This window comes from Dromiciops gliroides, chromosome 2, assembly GCF_019393635.1.
Source record: "Dromiciops gliroides isolate mDroGli1 chromosome 2, mDroGli1.pri, whole genome shotgun sequence".
Taxonomy (NCBI): Eukaryota; Metazoa; Chordata; class Mammalia; order Microbiotheria; family Microbiotheriidae; genus Dromiciops; species Dromiciops gliroides.
In genome coordinates, this window is record NC_057862.1 from 25,530,065 (window position 1) to 25,552,370 (window position 22,306).

Consider the following 22,306-nt stretch of genomic DNA (forward strand, 5'->3'; position numbering starts at 1 on the left):
AGGACTGGGAGGGATGCTGCTCACCTGGGCAGACATCACCAAGTCTAGAGCGCCTCCCACTCCCCACGTGCCCTAAAGCCCGGCTCCCCTCCCTACTTTCCCAGACTGGTCTCCAAGAAGCTCTCGCGAGATCCCAGGAGCGGAAGACGATGGAACGAGAATCGCGCTAGGGAGAGGGGATTCCTCGGCCCGTCCGCTCTCGCGGCGCCAGGCGTCCGCGGCGTCTTCCTGCGCGTGACGTCAGTACACCGTGCGTGCGCGCGGGGGGCGGGCTCTGGCGGCGGCGGCGGCGGCGGCAGCGTCTGACCAGGGGGAGGAGGAAGCGGCGGCGGCGGCTGTGTTGATTCGGCAGCGACGCTGACCCGGTTCACGGGCCCGTCCGAACGCTGCCCTCCTCCGGCCCTCCATGAGCCGGGGCGCCGCCGCCGCCGCCCCCCGCCCCGGCGTCTATGGAAGTGATGGACGGGCCCCTCAACCTGGTGAGTGCGGCTCTGGGGAGGGGGAGGGCCGGCCAAAGCGGGGTGGGGGGGGTGTCTGCTTGAGCCCCTCCCGCCCCCGGTCCGCGAGCCTGGGTGAGCCTTCCTGAAAACCGGGGCGCCCGGCGAGGTGGCCTCGCAGGCCTCTGCCCGCCCTTTCCTTGACTCAGTTTCCCCCGCTGTCAAACGAGGAGGTCCGCAAACGCCGACTCCCGGGGTTGCTCCGGCCCCTCCCCGGGCCGAGGGCTGGGCACGGGCTAGGGCTCCTCCGAGGTCCGAGTGTGGGTCTTCTCTTGGGAGCCCCTCTCTCCCCGGGCCTCAGTTTCCCCACCGTAAAACGAGGGCGTGCACGAGCCCCGAATCCCGCGGGTCCTGACTCGAAGGACCTTCGCGGCCCCCCCCTCCCCATCCCACCGTGATAGGACCCCCCGACGCCCCTTCCCCATGGGCCGGTCTCTGGGCGGGTCAGCGCCCGCTCCCACTCCCGGTGCCCGGACTTCCCGGGGTGCCACGTCGCTGCCCCGTGATTGGGAGCTCGGGAGGGGGAAGGGAAAGGAATCGGCTTTCCAGCCTCTTCCCGAGTGGAAGCGGGGAGGGGGGGGCGTCCAAAGCGGGGCCCAAAGGTCTGCAAACGGGGACGGAGCCCCTCGTGTGTGCCCCGCCCCCTCCGGTCCGAGCTCTGCCCGCTGCCTCCAGCCCCCCCCCCCATTTCCCCGACCGATAAACAGAGGTCCCCCACCCCCCGCTTGAATCGGTGACAGGACCTGGAAAGAGACCGGCATGTTGGCTCTGGCTCTGGTTCTGGCCCGGCTCGTCCCCTTGAGGCAGGGCCGGTGCTGGCCAGGACGGGGTTCTGGGGCACCCTGTGATCTGGACAGGTCACTGGAGCCCTCGGTGTCCCCTTCGGTAAGTTGAGAGTGTCCAGTCTTTTCTTCCTTCATCAACTCCCACAATTTGAGCAGGTTACTTCTGGCGGAAATAGAATTGGGGTCTTAATCTTAATGGGAATAGTGTCTAGAAAGAGGGAGGCTGAGTCCCACTAGAATATTGTCTTCTGTTTGGAGTGGTATGTTTTAAGAACACTGGGGGAGCCAGAGCACAGCATCAACACGTTCCCCCCCCCCCAATACCCCCAAACAGACAACCCACCACCATCAGGAGAATGTGAGGGGGATGGTGAGAGAACCAAAAACTAGGAGAGTTTGAAGGAACCAGAGAGATTTAGTTTGGACAAGAGAAGCTGGAAAGGACTTTAGGGACTGTCTTGTCTAACCTCCATACTTTAACAGGCCTTGAGATGTTAAGAACGTGTCCAGATGACCAATAAAGTAGGCAACTAAAGTGAAATTTAAACCTTTCTCAACTCTGACTCCAAATCTACTGTTCTTTCTACTGCCTTGGACTAGGGCTGTCCAAGGGATCAGTTCCTTGAGAATTCATAACTTCCTAGGTATCTGAAGGGCTACAAGATAGGAATAGTAATAACTTGATATTTATAGATGGTGCTTTGAAGTTTGAAAAGGGCAACATTATTCCTGACTCAAGTTACAGAGAGCTTTATTTCAAGCAGATATAACAGAAAATTTCCTCACAATGAAAGCTTCTTAAAAATAAAATTAGGGCAGCTAGGTGGTGCAGTGGATAGAGCACCGGTCCTGGAGTCAGGAGTACCTGAGTTCAAATTCGGCCTCGAACTTAGTAGCTGTGTGACCCTGGGCAAGTCACTTAACCCCAATTGCCTCACAAAAAAAAAAAAGAATTAGTTTCTTCAGCAAAAAAGAGTTCTCTTTCTCTTGAGACCTTCAAGCAGATTTTTTGATGGGGAGAGAAGGGTGGTAGAATTTATGCTTCAGATATGGCTTGAACTGGGAAATCAGTGAAAATCCTCTCTCTCTGTCTCTCTCTCTCTCTGATTGTGTGATTCTGCTTGAATGCTTCCATGTCATTAGCTCAGTTTGATGTTGCCTTCCTGTGTTAAGCTGATTTCACAGGAAATCAGATTGACCAGGAGGAGTCCTGAAAATGTGCAGCGTGCTTTCAGATGGAGGAAAGGGGCAGAAGGAGGGCTGGTGGAGCTCTTTTCGGGAGAGAAAAAAGATTGGAATTCCTTTTATTTAAGGATTCTGATGACCTTGATATACTATTAGAGCACTGGACAAGGAATCAGGAAACCCAAGTTCTTAGTCCAATTTCTTTAACTATAAACTGGAACAAATAAGAGTCCCTTAACTTTGGTCCTCTATTTCCTTATTTATGTGTTTGTTTTTTCAGGGTTATGTCCTGAGCTTCCCTGCCACCATTACTATTTTTTTTGATGGGGCAATTGAGGATTAAGTGGTTTTCCCAGGGTCATACAGCTAGTAAATGTCAAGTGTCTGAGCTCGGATTTGAACTCAGATCCTTCTGAATCCAGGGCCAGTACTTTATTTACTACAGCACCTAGCTGCCCCTATTTCCTCATTTATGATAAAGCATTTTTTAAGCACCTCAGCATCCGGCTGGAATAGAAATGAAAAGATGTGACAGGTACTACCTTCAAGGAGCTTGAATTCTCCTCTTAAGACCAGAATTGTTAGACTAGATGAACTAGCCAGCCCTAAAATTATTTAACATACTTTAATGAACATGGAAGTCGTGGCTTTATTTAAAAGGGGAGAGGTCAAAGATAGCCCCTTTGGTTTTTCATGTGATAGATTGTGTTGTCTCCTACGAAGCATTGACTTTTGAGTGCTAAAACTTCATAGGGATATCCTCAGAAATAAGGCATTTACAGAGTACTCTTTCAAGAAATAAGGTATGGTCATTAAGGTCTAGGGTGGACTAGTTAATTCCACTCTGCCTTTTGACTACAGCCCACTTGCTCCAATACCCTAGCCTGCCTTGCTAGGTGAATAGACCATGGGTCATAGCATGAGAAATGTAGGTGAAGTGGCACAAATCTTTTGGTATTTTAGAAAAATAATTCAGCTTATGAAGCATAATATATTATGATTGTAATGATTATTAACATTATATGCAATATACAGTATTAATATTGCAAATATAATATAATGATTAGAAATAATGAAATAAGATTTGGGCTATGGTGTTTACTGTTTTTGAAGAGATAGCCACATGTGTGCAAGTCACCAGTTAGAATCACAGACTTCAGTTTGGCTAGGATCAGGTGCCTGCGGTTTCAATGATAGAGACAAAGCTTAAAAGCCATGTGTTCTCCATATTTAGTCTTCTAGACTTAGTAGGTATTGGAAATTTTGGTTTCTAGCATAGCTGATTATTGAAGACTGACCTGGCTAACATATATATATATATATATATTTTTTTTTAAATGGGTTTTAAGAAGAGCAGGGTAGGCCACATAGGAGGGGGAGTAGCTTTGATGTTTTTGATCCCTAATAAAATAATAGTCACCAGCCAAGAAATGCTACTCAGTCTTAGAAAACTGGAGCTAGTCTGTGTTAGGTTGTAATGTAACTTGAAAAATTGATCAAACATACCACAACATAAAATGGCTCTATGGTTTGAGTGTCTGGAATATATAAATCATCTACATTAGTAGATTAGTAAATATTATAATCTTAATAAATAGTTGTTAAATTGAAAACATGAACTTCATGAGGACAGAAATTTTCTTTTTTTTGGTCTTTGTCTCACCAGCCCCTAGCCAGCACAGTGCCTGGAACTCAAACTGGGGCTGTATGAATTCTGGTTTTGGTTGATTTGATGATTCTTTCCTCCTCACCTTGCACCTCCAACCCAAACTGTACAAGGAAACACTTGATTCCTGGAGCCTCAGCTTGTCTCTAGTAACTCTCTTGCTTTTGATAATTGTTATTCCTCATGTTCCTGAGGTTTAGAGATGACTGTCTCATTTCAGTGGCATCAAGGGTGACCTCCATTCCATTATGTGTTCTGCTTCTGGAAGAAACAACTTAGAGAAAGGGTAAAGATTGCTTAAATGCCAATGAAATGTTGGATTTGGGATGACAGCAGGGAAAAATTTCCAGGAGTGGTTAGTCTCTTTAACTAGTGAAGCACTAATTTTGTCCAAAGCTGTTTTATAAGAAGCTTTGCAATGATGAATCTGTAAAGCATTCCTCCTGTAAGTTGGGTAAGAACTAGTTCCCATTTTGAAAGATGACAAAATATAAGCATAGAGAAGGGAAATAATTGCCCAGGTCAGTGACTCATCAACACATTATGGATCACAACTTACTTAACTCCCTGACCTTTCCTTCTTCATTTTTTTCAAGCTCACTCCCTGATGCACTGGCTAATTTTAGTGTCACATTTCCATACTGCCAAGGGGTCCCAGATGGTATAGGATTAGCAGGTACTATTTAGATCAGAATTTAGTGTCTTGGAATTGATTTGGCCGTTGTCAAGTTTGCCACTGGGATCTGCAACCTTGTTAAGTATAACATAGGGTTGAACAGAATAGGTTTGAAATATTCTATTAAAAATATGGCACATGTTGAGGGCTACAGGTCTTTATTTCTTAAATCAACAGAAGAATAAAATGTACTGTGATCATCACATAATGTCTCCATTTTGAAAAAATACTTGGTAATCTATTCACCTTTTTCCTTTGTGAAGATTAAAATAAAGTGTTATGGCTATGGTCAAGGTACTACTTGGGATAAAAAGATGGCATCTTTGGTCCTCAGTACTATACATCGTAGAGTCAGTATAGTAGATAAATTAAGATGTATGAGAATTATAATCACTAAGTGGGACTACATATCAAATTGTAAGAGCTTGTCTCTACCTCAGATCCTTGCCTGAAGCTTGGAGGAGGTACATGGGAGCAGTAGTAAGTACTCTGATGAGTACTTAACATTGAGGCAGTCTTACAGCTAAGAAAACTGGGGTTCCACAAAGTCAGATGATTTGCCCAAGGTCACACAGCTAGTGTGACAAGGGCCTCTGACTTCAAATCCAGTGCTCTTTGAACTGTGGTCAATACTTTTGTTCAGAAATTATAACTGTTATTTTTTTAAGCCAGAGATCAAAGCGTAAATAGTCCAGAGATGGATATATTAAACAAATGGATTGATTTATAGGAGAAAAAAAATGAAAAACAAGTTACCTCACCTCTGTTATCAAGCTCCTTGGCTTGTTAAGATCAAATGGGATAAACTGTCTATAAAGCACCTTGTAAACATTACCACGCTGCCTAAATGTCATCTGGTAACCACTACTGTTATTACACATGATCTGGCACTTACTTCCCACTTCACCTGAAGAGAGAGCAGAGCCTATTTCTGCACAGGCTGGAAAGCAGGGTGGCCCAGCCTGTTCTTTTCCACTGCTTAGTTTTGAGTTGCCCTTTGGCAGCAAAGTGTCAATGAGAAATTTCAATTTTATTAGACTAACCTGTGGACAGAGAGCTGGCCTTGGAATCAGGGAGACTTGGATGCATATTTTGCCACTCATGCTGACCTGGTGACATGGGAACTGTCAGTTGACCATCTAAGACTTAAGTAGCAGGTGTGTGATACCGTTACCTTGTTCAGGTGTTCTCTGTTCTGATAATGTCCAGATTGAGCAAAGCAAAACAGTTCTTCCTTCTTTTCCTTCTTTATGTTGGTCTTCACTTTACTAATGGCTGTACTTTTTATCTCTTTTCAGTGAGAGTTGAAGTGTCTTGGTTTTACGATGCACACTATGTTGGACACAGGCCGAAGTTCTCCATGGCCCTTGCCCAGCAGGGCCATTGATTAGATACAAATAAACAGAATTATCACTGGCTACATTTCTACACCAAAGCCATGCTCACCTTCTCAGACATCAGAATGGCAGAGGTGGTGGGTAAAGGGCTGGGCCTGTAGTCGAAGACCTGAGATCAAATGTGGCTCCAGATACCTTGTAGCCATATCATTGCGCACGAGGTACTTACCTTCTATCTGCCCTGGTTTCCTCATCTGAAAAATGGAAATAAGAATAGCACCTACCTCTCAGGGTGGTTGTGAGGACCAAATGAGATATTTGTAAAGTGTTTATCCATGATGGCTATTATTGTTAAATGTTGATAAAGTAACTCCTGCTTGTATTGCCCTTCCTCATTGCACTTTCTTTTACTGTGGGAACTATCAGAGTCTGTCTTACTGTCACTGATAAAACACTAGTGTTTTACATCATGATTAGTAGCTCTTACTCATCTTCTACAAACAATTTTTAACTAGGTTTTGAGCCTGGGAAAGTCACTTAATGTGTTTGCATCTTGGTTTCCTTATCTGTAAAATAAAGGAAATTAGACTAAATGATCTCTAAAATCCCTTTGAACTCTCAAATCCCATGACTCCTGTAAAAGAAGTCTCTGGTTATTACTCAGCTCAATTAAATCTTGTCCTTCGGCACTCCCCCATCTCCATCAAAACTTAAGAAATTTGCTCAAATACTGACCATCTCAAACCCTGATAGCATCACCACCACCCACCATCATCTCCTCCTCCTCGTCACCACCATCAACAACTTAAGATTTTCAAAGCATTTTGCAGAGATGACTTCATTTTGGTCTTAAACTGCATTGTCTTCAGGCTTGGCCAAAGATGCAGCCTCGGCGCCTTCTGCTTGTTTAGAACAACAGAGGCTGAAGAGCAGCTCTGCCCATTTTCTGTGTCCAGCCCACTAGATCAATAATATCTTTGGACTTTAAGGTGATAGGGCATAGCTCCTGCAGATGAGGAAACCAGAGTTGGGATTAAAACTGAGTCTTCTAACTCGGTCCACTGCTTATTCCCAGCCCCAACAAGCATTAGGCCCCAGGAGAAACCAGGACACTGATAGGGACTTCCCTGGGACAAAGAAATCTGTAACAAGTTAATTATCTACCAAAGAGAGTTAAAGACAGAATGAATCTGGTGGTGTTTTAAGAACTAAATTAATCATTTATAACCCTAAACCTAACTCTCATTCTTAATATCTAAATGTCTGTCAATGACTTGGTTATCTTCCCAGCTGGCCATGTTGATTTTTCTCCCCTTCTTATTAGGCTGTGTGCTGTGCCCAAAAGTGCTCTGCTGTGGTGTCCAGAGGCATAGCTTTGAGTCTTACCTCCTACATTTAGTACTTATGTGACCACGGACAGGTCACAACCATGCTAATAAGCCTCCATTTCCTGATCTTTAATCTAATACTTATACTACTGCAAAGTGCTGGAGAAATGTGCTCTCATGATTACGGATTCTGTTTCTTCAAGTGTTTTTCTTCCTTCCCTAGCTCTCTAATACATTCTGACACCCTTCGTATTTCTTGAACTGTTATGAGACTTCTTCATGGGTCTCATTCATTCTCTACATCCTGTGTAACACTGCTAGCACTGGTTCTGCAGAAAAGTAATTTTTCTTTCAAAATAAAAAACATTTTTATTTAAAGTTTTGACAATTGAACTCTAAGCAGAATTATATAGTTGACCCTAGAGGTGATAGGGAGCCATTGGGGGCGAACATGTTCAGACTTGAGCTTTAGGAAATTCACTTAGGCTGGAGTGGGGAGAGACTTGGGCAAGGCTGAGCAGCCACCATCTTCTTTTTCTAGTCCAGAAGCAAGATGATGCCTTCATGGCTAAATCTGATTATTTCTGCATGTCCCTTTATTTCTCTATAGCATTTGACACTGGCTAACCCTCTCTTCCTGAGTGTTTCCATGGTACTGTTCTCCTATCATTTAGTTTCCTTTGATTTTTTTCCTTCTCAACCAGTCTGCTGTGTTTGATACTGTTGACCACCCTCTCTTGTAAACTCTTTCCTCTGAATTTTTATGACACTTCTCTCCTTGTTTGCCTCCTGCACTGGTCTGTACCTTGTCAGTTTTCCTCTGCTGGCCCATCACCCATATCATCCACCTTACTGTGAGTGGTCACCAAGGTTCTGTCCTGGGCCATCTTCTCCTACACTTTCTCAGTAACCCATGAATTCCCATGAGTCTAATCATCTTAATGCATACAACTCCTGTTTCAAACAGGGTGTATCAGAGGCATCTTTAATTCAACATATCTAAAATGAAACTATATTTCCCCCTCAATCCCCCCTCATCTCCATTCCAGACTTCCTAATTTCTGTCAAAGGCACCACCAGCCTTCCAGTATTTTAGGTTCATAATCTCTGCATTGTTGTAGACTCCCCCCTCTCTCAAGCCACACATCAAGTCCATTGTCAAATCTTGTCTTTTCTGCCTTCCCAACATCTCTTGCATCCTCTCTGTGCACAGAGCTACTACCTTAGTCCCAGCCTTCAGATCATTGTAACAGCCCCATAGTTTCTCCTGTCATCAGTTCCACATACTGCTGCCAAAGTAACTTCTTAAGTATAGATCTGACTACATGACTTCCTTTTGCCTCTAAGATGAACTATAAACCCCGACTTAGCTATATAGCTTTACATACCCTCCTTTCTGAGCCCCATTGGTTTCTTTCCTGTACTGATTCTTACACACCCATCTTCATCTGTTGTCTTTACCTATTCACTGGCTGTCTCCATGCCCAGAATATGCTCCCTCTTGACCTACCTCAGAGATGGCTCTCCCTTTAAAATACATCTTAGGCATCTTCTGCATGAAATCTCTCTGGATTCTCCCCAATTGTTACTGCCCTCCTTCCCAAAATACCTTCTATTCTTGTCTATGCCATTTAAATAACATTTTTATTAACTATTTAACTGTTTATTAACTTTATGGTGTGTTGCTATATGACCTTGTTATCTACCCCATTGAAATGTAAGGTCCTTATGAGTAGGGATAGTTTCTTTCTCCATATTTGCATCTACAGCACCTAGCACTGTGCCTCGTGCAATAACTGGTGCTTGGCAGGGAGAGAGTTTAAGAGGAGTCAGGCTTGGAGGGAAGAAGGGGTTTTTGTCTTGTTCCACCACCGAAGGAGATCCAACTTGCCTAAAGGAAATGCAAGATGCATTTGGGTGAGAAGCACATGTTCTTCTTTCCACTTTGACTTCCAGTTGCCTGAGGCACCATTGATCCCCATCACTTTTGACTATTCCTGTTCCCCCTTTTCTTATCTCTCTTTTCATCTCTTAAGAAACTGCACTTTTTTTCCCTTAGGCCAATAGCAGATATAGCTCAAATGGAAGAAATACAGTTAAAATTTTGCCTTTGGTCAGAAAAACAGCAATGAATTATTTTTAAAGTTAGTAGATAGAAATTCAAAGTAGAAAAGTACTTGCTAGTTTAGATTTCTCTTCAGATTAAGCTACTTAAACCCAAAACATTCCTTTTTAAGAGCAAAAAGTATAAGATTTTAAAGCATAAGCTGTAAATGTGTTATTTTCATTAGAACAGAATATATATTATATAATATATATATTGGTGTAGAGTTAACCAGAATATATATATATTATATATATCACTTGTTTTACAACAGCAATAATAGGTAGCATTTATTGAGTTTTTTAAAGTTTGCACATTTCTCATTCAAAAGTTTAATGTTGTGAGGGCCAAAATTTGATATACGGAGCATTATTTGGGTGACTCTCCTTAATATTGAGGTCCTGGAAATATGAGGGACCTTTTAGGTTCACCCTCCCCTCTGAACTGCCCTTTTTAGATTTTTCTCCCAGGCCAATAAGAAGGGAGCCTTTAAGCTTTAGTTCACTAAAGGATCAGATTTTATTACTTGGGAATTAATTAAACAACAGAGGTGAAACTAATAAAAACTTCTGGAAGCAGCCTAGCCATTCCAGAAGCACCCTCCACCTCCCTTCAGGGAGTGTTCAATCTTTCATTGCCCAAAAGGGGAGGTCCTTCAAAAGCTGCCTATGGAGAGTTCTCTAATTTTTACCACAATGTGAATAATAAACCTTTTAAATGTTATTTTTTAGAAAGTCTATAGCATGTCTACTTCTGAAGCTATTACAGCTTAAAACTGCACTAAGACTTTTGGGACGCCCTTATTGTTTTACAATTCATTTTTCTCAATGACAGAGGTCATGAAAATATCATACCCATTTTATAGACAAGGAAACTGAAACTTCAAGGCTAAAGGAATTCCAGTAGTGCTGTGCCTTCACCTTTGGGTCTCTTGACACCCGAGTTAAAGTGTCCTTTCTTGTAGCAAAGAGCAGGATTTAGAGTCAAGGAGCCCAGTGAGATCTTAGTTCCTGAATTCCCTTGTCCATGAGAATTTGGGTAATCCTCGTCTTAGTAGTGTTGAGTAATTTTCTCATCTATAAAATTGGGCTGATTCTTGTCAATGCCTACCTCACAGAATTGTTTTGAGTAAAGTGATTTGTAAAACCTTAAAGTATTCATTAAACCACTTTTTTATGAAACTGAGCTGCTTTCAATATCAATTTGCCACCGAACTTTTTAAGTACGTGTAGAAAATGAGCTATTTGATCTATTGTATATACCCACCTAAGAAGTTAAAAGATCACTAAATAAGGTGTTAATGTCATCTAGACATTTTTGGTGTAGAGTTAACCAGCAAAGACCATGAGTTTATAGGCACAAAACATAACTTCAATCTTACATGCCAGGGGTTTTTGATTTCTCTTCTATCCTGGTTTATACTGTTAAATAGCTATACTTGTCATTGTACACATGCAGTTGTTTTTGCAGGGCAAGGAGGGTTTACACAGCTAGGAAGTGTCAAGTATCAGAGGCCGCATTTGAACTCAGGTCCTCCTGAATCCAGGGCTGGTGCTTTATCCACTGCACCACCTGGCCGCCCCCACATGTAGTTTTAAAAGAAGGAAATGAGTTCTATAAGTCTTCTAGATAGAATCAGGCTAGTTTTTGTGGGAAATAAGCAATATTCAAATAATGATTCAGTAATTTGAATGAAAAAACACAATAAGGGAGAACAAAGTCAGAACTCCAAGAGTGCTAAAAGCTTGTCTATAAAGACAAGCCTCTTTAGCTTGGAAGACCCCATTTATCTGTAATATGCAAGACATCTAGCTAGGCCAAGAAAAAAAAAAGGTCTTCTCATAGGGCTTAAATTCTATTTATAATTATAATTACGATGATTGACATAATATTGACCAGGAATCTTTTGGAATTAGTTGTGACTAAGCATCCAGTTGCTTTACAGACAAATAAATATTTAAGCTCACCTTGTTCTGGACTGAAAATATTTCAGATGACGAGTGAAAAAGGTGCATGATATTAACAATGCTGCAAAGAAGGAATATTCTTTTTTTTTTTTTTTTTGTGAGGCAATTGGGGTTAAGTGACTTGCCCAGGGTCACACAGCTAGTAAGTGTTAAGTGTCTGAGGCCAGATTTGAACCCAGGTACTCCTGACTCCAGGGCCCGTGCTCTATCCACTGCACCATCTAGCTGCCCACAAGAAGGAATATTCTGATTCAGTTAGCTCCTTATGATAACAAAAGACAAAGCAACCTTGTGTGCAGAGGTGATTATAAGAAAAACTAGATACCCAGGTAACCAAGTTCCTTCTCCAACAGCAGGCTGCAAACATTTGCCTCGCTGACTTTGCTATAACAGAAACAATCCTTCCCCACCCTATTGCATCCCCCCCCCCCCCCCAGTTTTTCCACTGTCTTTTCACATGCCCCCAGATTGGATTGATTGATCAAAATGCTATTCGTATGGAGAGCAGTTTAACTCCTCTTTTTGGAGCTGAGACAAACATCCTTTCATTTAGGCTTGCCACCTACCTATTAAAAGTGTTGTTTTTGTTCAATAAGTATTAAGTTTATTTCAGCAAGTCAGTATACTCGCCTGGGTGTATAAAGGCAATCTGAACAGCCCCTGCTCTGAAGGAGATTAAATTATATTATTGAGCACTTACTGTTTAAAGATAATTATAATGAATTCTACTGACTATTTGGAAGGTCACCAAAACAATTCCCAGTAGCCTACCCGTGTCAGTGTGACTAGTACCCACTCTGTACCTTCTGCTCCTGGGACCCAGGATGTGTGTGACATGGCCAGACCTGCTTAGGAGACCACTTTTAACAGCTGAGTGGTGGATGGACTGAAGTGGAAGGAGACAGGAGGAAGGGAGACCAACCAGCAGGCCATTGCCATAGCCCCACAGGGTGATGGCCACATCAAGAGGGGAAATGGGGCCGGGAGGGGGGGGCACTAGAGATGTCATAGCATTTTAGAGTTGAATGGATCTTAAACATTCTTGACTGAAGGTCTGTGAATTTGGATGGGAAAACATGATTTTTTCACTAACCTTTGGTTTCCTTTGTAGTCTCCTCTTTTTTATATCAATGTATTTAAAAACTCAGAAGGGGACCATAGACTTCCCCAGTTGACCCAAGGAAGCCATGACCTAGAAAAGGTCTAGAACCCACCAACCTACTCCAGTCTCTTATTTTACGGATCATCTCTTAAGTTCCCTCCTGAGTTCTTTTTTTGGCGGGGCAGTGGGGGTTAAGTGACTTGCCCAGGGTCACACAGCTAATAAGTATCAAGTGTCTGGGGCCAGATTTGAACTCAGGTCCTCCTGAATCCAGGGCTGGTGCTTTATCCACTGTGCCACCTAGCTGTCCCTGATGAACTCTTTCTTAAAACAATCCTTGCTTTGCTCTGTGTGGCACAAAGTAATGGCTTAATAAGTGAACTCTTTGCCTGTGCTTAGCAGGCCAGGCCAGAGCCTGCTTTATCCCAGAGTCCCCTCCACACCCTGATGGAACTTTAGGCTAACACAGTAGGATCCTAGAGCTGGAACTGCAGATGGGGAGACTGAGGCAGAGAAAGTTGAAAGGGAGGGCATCATCATGTAGGCTACTATATCTAAGACAGGATTGGAACCTAGGTTTTCTGATGCCCAAATCTTGCTCTCCATTCACAACACTGTGATATTGTGGAAACTTTAAGCACTAAAAGTCTTTGTCATAATAGTATCCATGAAACTAAAAATGTACTGAATGTGGGCTATGTTGATACAGTTTCTAGGTTTCCTTTTTTGGGGGGGGGTGGTAGCAGAACTAAAACTATGTCTCTTAATTGTAAATTATTTACCTTTCAAATATATGATAACTACAAATTTTGAAATAACTTGCTGATAATGTAGGAAGGGGTGGCTAAGGCATGATGGTGCTGTCCCATAATGAGACTTGGACTGAGTAGAACATTAAGTTCATGCAGGAGCAGAGCCATGTATTTCTCAGAAAGTTATGATATGAAGAAATCCTTTTAAATTAGGAAAAAAACACATCATTGATTATCTGATACATGTAACTGAATAATATATTTATCAAGTACTAATTGTTTGACAACTAATATTTTAGACATAATGGGTTTTTCTTCTCTACTTTTGAGGCCATTTTGTTTAGCACCTATAGTAGTAGGGGATGAGACAAGTGAATATTATAACATTTTTATTTATTAGTTCACAACTTTGAAGAATAAACGATATTAATTGAGCTTTTCTTATTTATAGATTTCAGTTCTATTATATTCATTCTCTGATTCTTTATCCCATTAATAGCTTCCTAATTTAAGAGCTAGACAAGACCTCAGAAACTGTTTAGCTAGTACCTGGGCTAGAATCTCTTCTATAACATTTCCTAGAAATGGCCCTCAAACCTTTGCTCAGAGATTTACAGTGAGAGGAAACCCACTCTCTCTGTCAACCCCCCCCCCCCCCTCTTGGATCCAGCTCTGAATTTCAGGAGATTTATCCATTTCTCTTCATTTTCTTCCTGTACTCCGAGTTCTGCCCTTTGGGGTTAAGCAGAAAGAAGCCTTAATTCTTCTCCTCCCTGAAAGCCCCCCAGTACCATAAAGCAGCTTTTTATTTTTCCAAGCTCAGTACCTCCAGCTCTCTCAGCCCATTCAAGTTGATCATGTGGTATGATGGTGTTGGGAGTCCCAAGAGCTTACTGCCTTTCCTCCACCATCTTGCTCCAGTTTATCATCTAAACATGGTGCTCAGACCTGCTGTTCTGGACACTGGCCACGACATCGTTGCCTTGGCTCATTGCCTGCCCTGAGTCCCCTATTCAGCAGTCCTCTGGCATTTTTGTTTTCCAGGCTCATCAGCAGAGCAGGAAAGCAGACCGGTCATTAGCTGCAGGGAAATACGAAGAGGCGATTTTGTGTCACCAGAAGGCAGCGGGTGAGTTTTCTAGAAGAAATGTTCCCTTTAAATGGCACTGACTTTGGTGCTAACTTGAGCAGTTTCACTTCCTCTGCATGTCTTCACAGTCCTTTATTTAGCATGGAAAGAGCAATAATAATACTCTGGCCTTCACACACTGACTCTCCAGTGGAACATTTGTTTTTCCACTAGTGCTGATCAACCGCTTGGACTTGTTCCTTCTTGCGTGGAAAAGCTAATCTTGTGAGAACCGATCACGGTCACGTGACCTGAGGCTGGCCAAAGGTCACTGGGGAATTTCCATGGTGTCCATTGATTTGTAAAGACAGAAATTTGTTTGGTTGATGAGTGACCCTTTATCTACTATTGCAACCAGGGAGGGGGGGGGGGGGCTTGAATTTCAAAGAGTTGACCATTTGGGATCCCTATTATAAATAGCGGGACTTTTATCTAATTTCTGAGAAGACCTCAGAATACATAGCTGAAATGGCCCTTTGGGTTCTAAAACTCTGTCCTGATTCTTTGTCATGTTCAGGTATAGAGAGATTAAAGGAAGCAGCCTGCCAGAGCTTGTCAGCTTAATTAAGAGACATGCCCAAGTCTGATTAGTAAGTCCCACAAAGATCATTGAATTAGTACCAGGTCTGTTTTCTTTTCCTGATTGCTGAGTGACTCAAATGCCTTCATGGTCTCTAAGCAGTCTACTTCTTGAGAATTTAGTATTGAGACAAGGAACTCACTTGAGTTACAGTTCCCCTTAGGAGCCTGCCACTGGAAATAAGTGTGAGCGTAGTCAGTCGATGTAAGGAAAACAGTCTGCTGACCAGTAAACAGTGGTGTCAGGAACAGAAATGCTGTTTAAATTTCACCCCAAAATGAAATCACTCTGCCTTGTGGGAAAGAGAAGCTTGAGAGATCCTGGCAAACCCTAAGAAGCAATTTAGTCACGTGCTGGCTCGTGGAGGTCATTCCTGATATTCAGTCAGCAGGAGAAAACATAAGTCACCTGGCTAGCAGGACCAAAGGGCTTTGCGTCTCAAGAGAGATTCAGAGAGGGAACAAAATAGGTGACTCAAGAGGACACTGGGTGTCTGAAAACTTTCAGATGAAGACATCTCCGCCTTTCTGTCATCATATGGGGGGGGGGGGGCTGTGGGGAGAGGAAAGCTGGGGACAATGAGCACATTACAGTGGCTTCAGAGCAGATCACTGTCCATCATTCATGAGGCAGGCTTTGCTGTTTCTACAAACCAGGCTGCACAATTAGGCTTTGTGCTTTGGTAACACTTTAACAGATTGCTGATAGAATTTTAATAGATATTGCTTTAAAAAAAAGTACCCAGCAGGTTGCCTGAGAATTAGTCCCTTTTGCCTGCCAGTTACCCTAAATATACTTTAAATACTGGGTTTGGGTACCACATTTAGTCAGCGTGGGGTTAGGGAGGAGGGTGTTGAGCTGACAGTTGAACCAAAGCTATTTCATCAGACTTTGTGTCACTGAACATTTTAGTGCTTGAAATGTGCCCCAGTTCTACCATTGATTGAGCTGTGTGACCTTGGGCAAAGCATGGGAACCTCTCTGGTTCAGGTTTTTTCCTTCAACACTGTGACTCTTAAGTATGTTGTTCATGTGAGTCATTAAATGAAGCTCTGAATGTGACTGGGAGAAAAGTGGGTGTGGTAGATTTGGGGGGCTGGGTTCAAGTCCTACCCCTGCCACTTATTGCTTTGGGGAAACAATTTATTCTCTCAGCCTCTGTCTCTCTATTCATAGCGGGAGAGGATTAGACTCAAGTACCCCCAAGGTCCCCAGCCCTGAAGCCTGTGAATCTGTGAACTTCACCCAGTGGAAGTGGTTTGTATGTGAAATGTGCCCATCCCACTTTCCTTCAGAGAGTTTTGTTGAGCTTCACTTTTCTTTTACTATCCCTTTTCTAAAATGATCACCCTGAGGTTGCTGAACAAATTATATGATGGACTTGAAAATTATTCGTATATCTGTAGTGAGTAAACAATATGGTTTTGCAGTAGAAAGCCTTTATTCTTGGTTTTCTGTTTGGCTGTTTTCATGGGCTTCTGTAATCAGGAGAAAGCAGTGGGATTTATTTGGCCTTCGAAGTGAACGTGCAGACGTGGAGACAACCTCCCCTCGATTGGACCAGGGGATTTCCTCACTTAACAGTGGCCTTGATTGAATTGCTCTCAGCTTTCAGTGCCAGTTCACAGATAACTAGAGCTGGGGAGCATCACCAAAGGATGTCACGTGTGTACAGTGCAGAGAGACTGCAATGTGAGGTAGTGCCAAAAGATGGTCCTGCCTTCTGAGGACTAGGCTTTAAGCATGACATGGCAACCCAGCAATGCAGCGAGAGAAGTGCGTTGGAAAGTTACAAAAACAGTGTCCCCTGAGGCAGGAGGGCAAAAGGGTGACCGGCCAGGGGAAAGTTCTGTGGAGATGGTGACACGAGAATTGGGTTTTAAAGGGTGGTAGCAGTTCAGCAGGTGAAGAGAGGAAAGGAGGTCGCTTAAGGCCAAAGAACATAATGGCATGTCCAAGAGGAAGGATCTCCTGGGTTAGCTGGATTACAGGGTGTTGGGGGGAAAGTAGTGTGAGGTGGCTAGGAAGAGAAGGTGGTTCCAGGCTGCAGAGGCCTTTGAATGATGGGCAAAGAAGTTCAAACTATATTTAAAAGTCAGTGGGAGGCGGGGCAGCTAGGTGGCACAGTGGATAAAGCACTGGCCCTGGGTTTAGGAGGACCTGAGTTCAAATTTGGCCTCAGACAATTGACAACTAGCCATGTGACCCTGGGCAAGTCACTTAACCCCCATTGCCCTGAAAAACAAACAAAATATTATAGCAGATTAGACCTGTGCTAACTTCCAGTAGCTTAAGAGTAGGAAAGAAGGTAGATGGAGGTGTGGCCCAGAGTTGAGAGCTGGCCTGCTGTAAATAGTGGAAAGACCAGGGGAACAGAAGATTTAAGGGTACAGTATAGTCAAGTCTGAAAGTGAGTCCAGAAAAGGAGGGACAGACTAGGAGGTGCCATTGAGGGAAGAGCAGAGACCACAGTGAAGGTGAAGGCTTCAGAGTCACAAGCCCAGGAGATGATAATCTAGCGGGAGAGTTTGCTTGTTGGTGGTAGAGGTACAAGTAGAAAAGACCATAAGGAGACTCGAGTTTGATGAACTTGGAGGCCTGACTGTTTGAGGGGTCGGTGGCATGAATGTAAGAACAGGTCAGGGTGCAGAGGCAAAATATGTACTCGATATACTGGATTTGAGAAAGGGACCCAGAGCCCGAAGAAAGGACAAATGGGCCTAAAATGCCAAACTGTTTGTAACAGGTCTTTTTGTAGTGGGAAAGAACTGGAAACAAAGGCAATGCCCATGAATCTGTGTGCCGTCAGCTGCCCAATTCCTCCAGTACCAAGGAGCACAAAGGGTAGAGCTTCTGTCCCTACTGGTCTTCGGGATCTGGGGATGAGAGGCCTCTGTAACTCCCTCCTGTCCAGCTAGAAGCCAACAATTGCTTAGTCGTCTTATCTGCAAAGCTACAGGGACTTGAGGAAGGGAGCAACCAGCAGAGAAAAGCCCTCTGTCCTAGTAGTTCCTGATGACCGCTATACATTAGGGAGTAACTGACTGGAGCCAAGTGCTAGAGGAGGCTTAGAGGAATAGGGATTAAGGGCACAGGTAAAAACGTTTAGCGTTAGGGAGGAATAGAGGTTATGTGGCACCAGTGATAGGCTTACAGGGGAAGTGATTTACCCAAGGTCACACTTCATTCACACCATCTTTCCTGAAAGGCAAACACAAGTGCAGTTTTAATATCGGAATTTTTGACATTTGGATCTTATTTGAAATTTGTTCTTTGTAAAAAAAAAACTTTTTAATTAATGTATCTCTCTGTCTCTCTCTCTCTCTCTTTATATAGCATATCTTTCTGAAGCCATGAAGCTGACACAATCTGAGCAGGTGAGGCATTTTACTAACATTTGCCAGAAGGGGGGGGTGGTTTGACAAATTGGTTTATAGTTGAGGTTTCCTTATAGAGGCCCAGGAATGTAATATCAAATCTACTCACCTAAACGTGGTCTGTGTAAAATCCCTTGCCTGGGAACCTCAGACATTCACAAGCGGACAGTAGTAGGTCCCTTGGACATATGGTCGTGCTGTCATAGGTCTGGACATCACATTCTTTTCTGAATGTCTCTCCCCACCCTCCCTGTGAGCCTCCTTCCAGTGTAAAGGCTTAATGAGAGGAGAGGGAGCACTTTAGCATCATTACCTTGTTCATATCTTGGTGGGGGCTGTTGGTCATTCCAAGAGTGGTTCATCCCCCCTCCCCCCCCATTTCCATTGCTCTAGGAATTGTGTATGATGTGTTCCTGGTTTTTCTTTTCCTTCTCATCATTCCATTTGCTTCCCACATTTCTGAATTTCCTGATGGCTCAATTATATTCCGTTACATTCGTGTAGCACATTATGTATTAACAGTTAATGAGCTAATGAGCATCTGCACTGCTTCTAGTTTGCTACCACACAGAGCATTTCAGCCATCCCATGGCAGAACTAGCTATCTGTTGTCACTGTTTGCTTCTCAATATTTTGCTTGGATGGCCCAGTCTCAGCCAGGGGAACCATTTAGAGTCACTCTAGATTTTTGAAAAGTTGCTAAACAAATCCAAGGGGAAAGAGAGGTCCTGCCTTTGTTGGATCCCAGGGGCGAAGTAACTGGCCCTGAGGGAGGTGCCTGTGCCAAGCATTCAGGCTTCCAACCCTGTGCCTTTTCCACTGTGCCCCGGTTGGTGTGTTTGGTTTCCATGAGATTTGGTTGTTCTACTCACCGGGTAAGTCTGGGGTGCCTGGTAGTTTGATTCTTGGATGTGCTTGGTGTCCCAACAGGGAAAACCCTTTCTGGGTTGTGTAGAGAGTCATTTAAAATAGTATCAGTAGGTAGAGATGATAGTGTAAGGAGAGAGTTCCTAGGTCACATTTATAGTCGTTTGGTTCAGATAATTTATCAGTGGAAAAAATGGATTCCTCCTTCCTCTTGCTTAAAATTGAAATGAGTCATTTTAGGGTTCCCATTGCCATTGGGCTTAGGGAGTCGCTTCCTGGGAGGCTTTGCCGCTTATCTGGGAAGGGGGGGAATGCAAAACGACCATCCACATCTGCCTAACTCTGAAAGGTCCAGGTTTGCTGTCCCATTGATCATGGTTCTCAAAGTCTGTGCTGTGGCTCAGCTTCCACTAGATGTCCCCCAATTCGTAGGGAACTGAAATTGCAGCCTCCTGTTGACGCATGAGCCTTTTGACTCCTGTGCTGTGTCATGATTCCTCTGGGCAGGAGTGGCCTTGTGCCTTCAGAGCCACTACCGTAGACCAGCCTTTGTCTCGGTTGTCCTCTTGCTGTGTGTCAGATGGCTGCAGAAGGAGTATTTTATCCAGATGGTCCTGAGAAAAGCAGTCACCTCAGAGTTAAATGTTGGTGGCTAAGAGGATCTTGACTGTTCAGCAGGTGGCTCTGGTGTGCTTTGAGAACTTGGAAAAAACTAGGTATACCCAGACATTCTGCATTTATTTGGGAGAGTATATTAATGAGTTATGGCTCTTTCCCCAGATGAATTGTTAGCTAACCCATCCTTCAGCAGAATTTTCAGGCTTTCTAAATCTGGATAAGTTTGAAATCTTTTTCATTGTTTTTTTGATTAAAGAAAGTGTATTAAAATGATGTCGTTTTCCTGTGTGTTTTCCCACATTATTATTATCGAATCGGACCCAGGAGGAGGAAATTTGAAAAGAATATTGAGAAGCATTGCCATGCCTTAGCTTTTTAACTTCTGGAAATAACCATTTCCCTTTTTCTAGGCTCAGTTATCACTGGAATTACAAAGGGACAGCCACATGAAACAACTCTTGCTTATTCAGGAGAGGTGGAAAAGGGCAAAGCGCGAGGAAAAGTGGGAAGCCCGGCAGCAGCCTCCTGAGGGAACCCCTCGTCTCCTGATGTCAGGCAGGCCGCTGGCCGAGGACGGGTCTGAGGTCCAAAGTGTGTCCAGGTCTCAGCACTTCAGTCCGTCTGCCTCAGGGCCAGGGGTCTTTGACAGGGACCCAGACACTCTACTTTTCCTTCTTCAGAAGAGGAAAGACCCGACAGAACCGTGTCCTGGCAGCAAAGTCCCAAAGGATGACAAAACCACGATAGAGGAGCAGGCGACCAAGATCGCCGATCTGAAGCGACACGTAGAGTTTCTTGTGGCTGACAACGAAAGGTTGAGAAGAGAGAACAAGCAGCTCCGTGCTGAGAAGGCCAGGCTCCAGAAGGCGCCGCTGGAAAAGGAAGTGGATGTAGACGCCGACTTTGTAGAAAAATCTGAGTTGTGGAGCCTGCCTCCCCCTTCAGAGACTGCCTCAGCCTCAGCCTCCTCCACCTGGCAGGAGTTTGCACCAAACACGGGGAAAGCCAAGGACATTCCTATCCCTAATCTTCCTCCCTTGGACTTTCCATCCCCAGAGCTCCCACTTCTGGAGCTCCCCGAAGATATTCTGAAAGGACTCATGAATAGTTAAATGAAAGGTCACGGGGCTAACATGGTGGTGGTAAGGGAGAGGAAATCATACAGTGAAAACAGCAAAAAGGGAAAACCACGAAGCAAGGGGTGGGCCGGTCCAGGCAGAGGATTGCCGGATGGACCACAGTAGGGGAAGAGGCCTGGCCAGGACTTAGAGAACGGTCACTGTGAAGCAGCCAGCACAGCCGAGGAACTGGCCAGCGCTGGGCAGGCTGGAGGTGGCCAGTGTGCACCGCGAGGGCCTGCGATTCAAACCAAACATGACTGCAGCAGCGGTTACTTTCCTTCTATTAACTTCAGGGTTATGCTATATGTAATAATTAATCTACAATGCCATAAAGGATAATGCAGAATTGAATTCATACAGGAACCCACGGGTGGCCTTGTATTGGGAAGATGTTTCTATCATGCATTGGCTGCATGCATTTTGTTATGCACAATTTATTAATTCTAATAAGGCGTGTCAGCTACACATCTTCCTAGGATGATCCTACAGGAGCCGCACTTTGCACGACTCCTAACGTGATGATAACCTCAAGACTATCAGGAGAAATGTTTAAATTTCCACTTATGAAGAAAGGAACTCAATTATTAGTTATGCTTTTTTTTTAAATTATCAGTTTACATAATTAATCAGGGTGCATCCTAAGTTTTAACTTTCTGTTTGCTGTATTAAAATGTTAGGCATCATTTAAGAAATACCCAAGGAATTATTCCTTTGTTTTGAATGGTGCATGAGTGGAAGTAATGCTAGTTGGCAGTATTTGATTGCAAGAAATCAATAAAATAATTGTGTTTTATTACCCTTGTTGAATATGATTGGGAGATAGAAGAGAGCTTCTTCTGTCTATTTGGTGCATCTCCTCCCGTCTGTTGTCTAAAACTGTCACTGTATTGAGTGCACTCCTTCCAACTGACGCTGCTTCCATCTGCTTAGGTGGGCTGGAGACAGATTCCTGGGGTTGGTGACACTTTTTCCATGGTCCTCTATTGCCATTGGCTCCACCGCTGTGGACCAAAGCAGTGTGATCCTGAGAGGTGCCTTGACAAATCTTCTTGGGCCCAGAAGTGCATCTAGAGTGGGTATAGTGGGGCAGCTAGATGGCTCAATGGATAAAGCACCTGCCCTGGATTCAGGAAGACCTGAGTTCAAATCCAGCCTCAGACACTTGACACTAGCTGTGTGACCTTGGGCAAGTCACTTAACCTTCATTGCCCCACA

At 43.9% G+C, this 22,306-nt stretch overlaps 1 protein-coding gene across 1 annotated transcript; it reads left to right on the plus strand.

Moving 5' to 3' along the window:
* Positions 1 to 271: 271 nt before the first annotated feature.
* Positions 272 to 21,884, plus strand: NRBF2 (nuclear receptor binding factor 2). The gene is made up of 4 exons (XM_043987312.1): positions 272 to 479; positions 14,444 to 14,528; positions 18,445 to 18,485; positions 20,381 to 21,884. Exons 1-4 carry the CDS (start codon positions 450 to 452, stop codon positions 21,080 to 21,082), a joined length of 858 nt encoding a protein of 285 aa, XP_043843247.1. The 5' UTR covers positions 272 to 449; the 3' UTR covers positions 21,083 to 21,884.
* Positions 21,885 to 22,306: the final 422 nt, after the last annotated feature.

Bases quoted from the DNA above. Each gene is read 5' to 3' on its own strand.
- NRBF2 (XM_043987312.1), top strand. From the start codon at position 450: ATGGAAGTGATGGACGGGCCCCTCAACCTG. The intron at 480-14,443 runs GTGAGTGCGGCT...TTTGTTTTCCAG, and splicing joins TGGACGGGCCCCTCAACCTG to GCTCATCAGCAGAGCAGGAA. The intron at 14,529-18,444 runs GTGAGTTTTCTA...CTCTTTATATAG, and splicing joins GTGTCACCAGAAGGCAGCGG to CATATCTTTCTGAAGCCATG.